Source organism: Sinocyclocheilus rhinocerous, unplaced genomic scaffold (genome assembly GCF_001515625.1).
Source record: "Sinocyclocheilus rhinocerous isolate Xijiao unplaced genomic scaffold, SAMN03320098_v1.1 scaffold1110, whole genome shotgun sequence".
Taxonomy (NCBI): Eukaryota; Metazoa; Chordata; class Actinopteri; order Cypriniformes; family Cyprinidae; genus Sinocyclocheilus; species Sinocyclocheilus rhinocerous.
The window spans coordinates 1,351,222-1,357,221 of NW_015653168.1; the positions used below are offsets into that span (position 1 = coordinate 1,351,222).

General features: G+C 37.5%; 1 protein-coding gene across 1 annotated transcript in view; it reads right to left on the minus strand.

Annotated features, from left to right (window-relative positions):
• Positions 1–3,175: 3,175 nt before the first annotated feature.
• Positions 3,176–6,000, minus strand: part of st8sia2 (ST8 alpha-N-acetyl-neuraminide alpha-2,8-sialyltransferase 2) — a 9,549-nt gene continuing 6,724 nt past the window's right edge. The window contains exon 5 of the mRNA XM_016521770.1: positions 3,176–3,647. Within this exon, the coding sequence (XP_016377256.1) occupies positions 3,308–3,647 (340 nt within the window). The 3' untranslated portion in view covers positions 3,176–3,307. The remainder of the gene's footprint in view (positions 3,648–6,000) is intronic.

The following is a 6,000-nucleotide window of genomic DNA, read 5'->3' on the forward strand; positions in this document are numbered from 1 at the left end:
TAAAACAATGGCAAGGGACTTTTTATAAAATAGCCTTAATTAGAGATTAAAAACCTTCTTAAGGTTGAACGTATGAACCTACCCTGTGTTCATATTGCATTCTCACATTTGGTCAGAAATGTACCTAAAGTATTCAGGTAATCTATATTTTCCACAGCATCTCTAAGAAACCCCGGTCGATCGCATCAAAAACGACTTCAACACGTACTTTACCATCTGCGCCACTGGAGCTGTTATTAGAAGATAGTCTTTTGTAATGCTTTGTAATCACACGTTGATGGGCGGAGCTAGTGTAAATAGCCTCTGCCAATAAGGCGGGCTATTTGCACTTGTAAATAGACACTCCGTTTTTATTTGTGAACTGATGTTCAGCTGTTCTTTTTAATAGTCAACTTATTTTCAGGTCATCGTCATAAAAGCCCTGTAAACTTTGTCACAGGCACGAAGATACATCTTTCATTTCATCAAGCTGAATGCTCACTAAAAATTGACATCACATTTTCAAGTCATTTCATGTTTCATTTTGATGTGACACAGAGCAGTGATATCTAAGCAGGAGAGTTGTTTACTTACTTTAGAATTAGTCAACAACGCCATAATTTTCTTCCTTCAGGCCAAAAGCTCGCACGAAAACAAGAGGCGGGATTTATCACACGAACCAATCACATCCAATCATAACCAATCATATCCAATTATAGTGCGACGGAGGCATTGCAATGAGCCTCCAGAAAAGTCACGGCAGGCTTTAGGGTCTCTGAAGAAAGTCTATGGACCGAAGGGAGGCAAGCCTCCGCTCTAACTTTACCTGCGGGTGTCGCTATTGGACAGTGTTACTTTATAAAAACGAGTGACTTTTAATGTCATATTTAGTCATATTTGCATCGATTATTTTCTCATCCACTTTTGAGGAGAGGAGACACTGCCTCCCTTGCCTCCTCGGAGGAAACACCCCTGTTCAGAAGAGTACCATGATTTTTGTTTTCTTTGTGCAAAAAAAGTATTCTCTTAGCTTCATAAAATTACGGTTGAACCACTGTTGTCACATGGACTATTTTAATGATGTCCTTACCACCTTTTTTACCACAGACATTTTTGGGTGAACTATCCCTTTAATAAAATCTTCAGAAAGATGACAAAGTTGAATTTTTAGCAGCCATTAGTCCAGTCTTCAGTGTCACCTGGTACCTCAGCAATCATACTAATATGCTAATTTGGGGCTGTAAAAACCTTTATTCCCATTATTTATATTGAACATTTTTGCTGCTTAAGAGTTTTGTGGAAGCTGATACTTATTTTTTTAAGAATTGTTCTATGAATTGTTTTGATGAAAGTTCAAAAGAACAACATTAACTTTAAATTAAAAACTTTTGTAACATTATAAATGTCTTTCCTGTCACTTTATCAATTGAATGTGTCTTTACTGAATAAAAATAGCGATTCCTCTCAAAAAGAAGAAAAAAAAAAGAAAACTCACCCAAAACTTGAACAGTAGGTGTATAAGGTTTTTAAAAAGTGCCAATCCAAATGTCACAGGGGATTATAAAATCCTAAGTGTGTTAACAGCTAAGGTTACTAAAAAAGGAGCCTGAGCTCAGCTGCTGAATTTAGGCCAAATCCCCTTTTTACAATATTCTCAGGCTAAACTCGCCCACATCCAAACCTGACGGCTTTGCCGCTCTTCCACGTTTAAAAGGAGAAGATCAGACAATTGAACAATGTCCATTAAGATGCACTGAACCCTCTCCAGTCCACTCACCCCTGAATAACCCTCACAATGGGGCTCTCTCTGTGTATCCGTGAGGTGTCATTCATCAGAACGGTTGAGGAAAAAGGGGGGCTTGGAGGAAAGGAGTTCCAGATAACAAAGAGGATCCCATATCTTAAAGCTACCTCTGGTCTTTGTACTTTAGGGCTGAGTACAGAATTCTGCTATCTGATTCATTTGGGATTTAAAAATAAATTCTAAAAATTCTATTTCATAATATTTTAACTTGTAATTTATTCCTGTAATGGCAAAGCTAAATTACCAGCAACCATTGCTCCAGCTGTCAGTGTCACATGATCTTTTAGAAATCTTTTTAATATGCTGATTTGCTCAAGACAGATTTCTCATTATTATCAATGTTGAAAACAGGTGTGCTGCTCAATATTTTTGTGGAAAATGTTAAATCTCTCTCTCTCTCTCTCTTTATATATATATATATATATATATATATATAGAACAGTATTGTTATCAATTAAACATTCTCTCTGCTAATGCTGTAAATTATAGCGGGCACTGATTCAGACTTATTCAAACTGGTAACTTTATAAATTTATGCCATGTTTGTGAATTATTATTTAAAAAGAATCAACTCATAAAAATGTTGATGCCAAAAACTCATTGTTTTTGGCATGCATCTAACAAGGACAACTCAATTTAAAATATTGTAACATTCAATACAGACAGCAAACCTACACTGAAAACATAAAATGTAGTTTCTTTTGCTGTAACACTGATGATTCATCAACAAGTACAAATACATTTTCATATAGCTACTGAAAATAAGCATACATTTTTTTACTTTTTTTTTTTTAGATTTTAAAAATGGAATGCACCATGTAAAGCTATTTAATGACTTAAACTTGCTAATCTTCCTTCCATTTAAAATGTGTTTTTCTACTCAAAATTTTGTTTAATTCTGTTTCTTTGTAACCGTTTGTGAAATCTACTAGCAATTTCTGAGGTTCTGAAAATGTTTGTTTCATTGTAGATCTTTCAATGTTTTTCATTTCCAAATGAGTGTATGCAGATGATATCATTTTTAAATGAGCTATTCCTTTACATATGTACTACTTTTTAATCATTTGATCAACTACAACATATTGTAATGGCATATTTTCCTCAATACACCATTCACTGAACAGCTGTCTCTTGCCTGACCTTTATTCTGGCCCCAGCAACCCATGTTACACAGAAGGATCTAAGAAAAAACATCCTCGGCTAGGTGCATTGTAAGGATGGTGGGCTCCAGCCACTCTGCTCCAAGGGAGGGCTGAATAGCAGACTTAAAATATGCAGAGGTCAATGAAAGAGGCAAAGGTTGCGCGCTATTTAAAGACAGTCGACTACAATTGAGCCCAGAGGGGCTTGAATTCATTGAGTGAACTTACAAAGACCTTCTGTAAAAAATACAGATATATAAATGCTGGTAAGCACTTGCGCCTCGGTCCACTTACAGGAACAGCCCCACACTGTGGTCGCAGAGTAGGATGTGAATGTATTGATGCTTGAACTATAAATAGCGAGAGGCTTGATACACCTGCTTCAGCGATCACGAGTGTTGAGTAGGCTTAAATGCACAGACACGTACCCTCTGACAGCATGGAGCAGACGCAGGGAGGGGAAGGCAGTGCGGACGTTCACGGTGTGCAGAAGAATTAGGCGGATGGCCCACTCCACTCGCTCCTCTCCTCCTTTAGCCATGAAGGCAGGGATCCACAGCACACTCCCGCTGAGGCTCTGCAGCCTGTGGATGAAGCGCTGTACCCACTCCTCACTATTCAGGTCCTGAAAAGCACGCTGCACCACAGAAGGGTTCATAGTCACCAGACTGGTGCGCAGGCCCACATCAGTCGCATACTCCTCCACTGGAGCCAGGTTACACCTTGGAAACACACATATATATATATTCATTTGGTTAAGTCTTAATATTAGTGCTGTCAAATGATTAATCGCATCCAAAATAAAGGTTTTTGTTTAGCCATGAAGGCAGGGATCCACAGCACACTCCCGCTGAGGCTCTGCAGCCTGTGGATGAAGCGCTGTACCCACTCCTCACTATTCAGGTCCTGAAAAGCACGCTGCACCACAGAAGGGTTCATAGTCACCAGACTGTATATATATATAAAAATGCACACACATGCATGTATATATTTAAGAAAAATAAGTTATATTTGAAATATATTTATATATAATATGAATTATATGAATATAAATATATACATGTAAATATTTACGAAATATATATTGTATGTGTATTTATATATACACAATAAATGTACACAATACACACACACACACACACATATTACGTAAACAAAAACGTTTATTTTGGATGCGATTAATCGTTTGACAGCACTACTTAATATTATCTCAAGTTACTTCCTTTACATATTGTATATGTAAATGCTTATGCCTGTGTGTATTCACATGGTGACATATGATCAAGCCTTAGTTTTCTAGTAGCAAGCTATCAACAATAAATATATCTGAAGTTTATTTCACTCTGCATGTCTGCTTCAAAGAGAATACATTACACCCATAACATACTCTACACAAATGTGTCAATGCAGATCCTTCAAATAAGTGTTGCATTTTCGCTGTTGCCAAAAGGGGTGCGATAGCACAGACTAAACAATCTTCTTTTACGGTTATTTTTTTATAGAGTGCAACAGCTGGGTTCTGGAAGTAAAATACCTTTCATTTTACCACTCCATAGGGGGCTTTTTCAAATAAGTAAAAAAACACACACACACACACCTTTCAAGACAAACCTACCATCTGTAAGTTTGATAATCTGTTGCAGGTGCTTTTTTTAACTTCAACTGAAATATGAATACTGAATTGGGGGTGAGGAGTTATGAATGTATCACTGAAGGGAACTGTCTTCAGAAAAGTTTTGATGGCAATTGTATTTTCTTCCCCTCTTACCTCCTTATAAAGCAGTGTTTATAAGCGCAGCAGTGTTTTGTTTACAGCAGTATCCAAAGAAACGCTACATTGCTGCTGTTCCATAAGTGCCACCTGCTGTCAATGAGTGAATTTGCGTTCCTTTGTTGTTTTTGTTTCAGGGAGATATTTTATGTAGCATCATTTTACAAAGATGAAGTCAGACCGCTCTGTTTTTGCTTTAAATATTGAAATTATACAATCGAATTCAAATAAAAACAACTCTTGCAACATGTGTAGCATATTTGTTTGGATCATGATTAAAATGCAGTGGTTACATAGAAACAGATTTGGTTCGTTCGATTCAGTTCTGAGCTAAATGTCTGTAAACTCCTCCTTTCCATAAGCCTACTCTGCTCTGATTAGTCAGCTGGCCAAGCCTGTTGTGATTGGCACATAGAGGAGCGCTTGAGCAAGTTAGCGAGCGCTGCCATCTGTGTTGCCAAGTCCGTGGTTGTTTTTGATGTCGTGGGTTGTAGCGACCCCAATAACGTCATATTTAGGCGAATGCCAGGGGCACCCAGACTGAAAGCGTGTATTTTACACCACAGAACGCGATTTTTAAAGGGGAACTACCCTTGAAACACGATTGGGCTAGTTTTGAGTAGCAATTGGGCGGGTTTTGTTGTGACAACCTGGCAACCCTAGCATGCACCTTTACAATAATGTCATAATGACAAAAACATTTTGTTTAACACTTATGCAAGCGAATCGTGCCCACAGCTAAAGTTTAGCTGCTAAACTGTAAACACTTAACAAAACAATAATGGTGTATATGTTAGCCGAGTGCTAACGTGACTAACCGATGAAACAATACAGTTTGAAAACCAAAATATGTCTACTGTAATGTCTGAAGAACGACAGACAAAAGACGCTCCGTGTCTTAACCTTTAATTATAACGCAGAACAGCTATATCACATGCGCACCAGCCTAACTAACTCGTCTCTCACTACCGGGTCTTTTACTCCCTGCATTAACCCTATAACTACAAAAACAGCACTTTCACAATGATTATAAAGTCTGTGTGCTACACTACATTCTTTATTTTTAAAACAAGTAATTAGAACAAAGACAGTCTACATTAATCGACACATTCTTAGGAAATAGTGGGTTCACAGCGAATTATCAGAAGTATTTCAGTAAAACAGTAATATTGTGCTTTACCTGGAAACCTAAAGCTGCACTAGGTATACATCACATTAGCACAAAAAAAACTAGATATTTTGAGCACTCAATTGAAAATGTACACATAACGTATCAATCGTACTTACAGGTTGTGGTTCAGAGA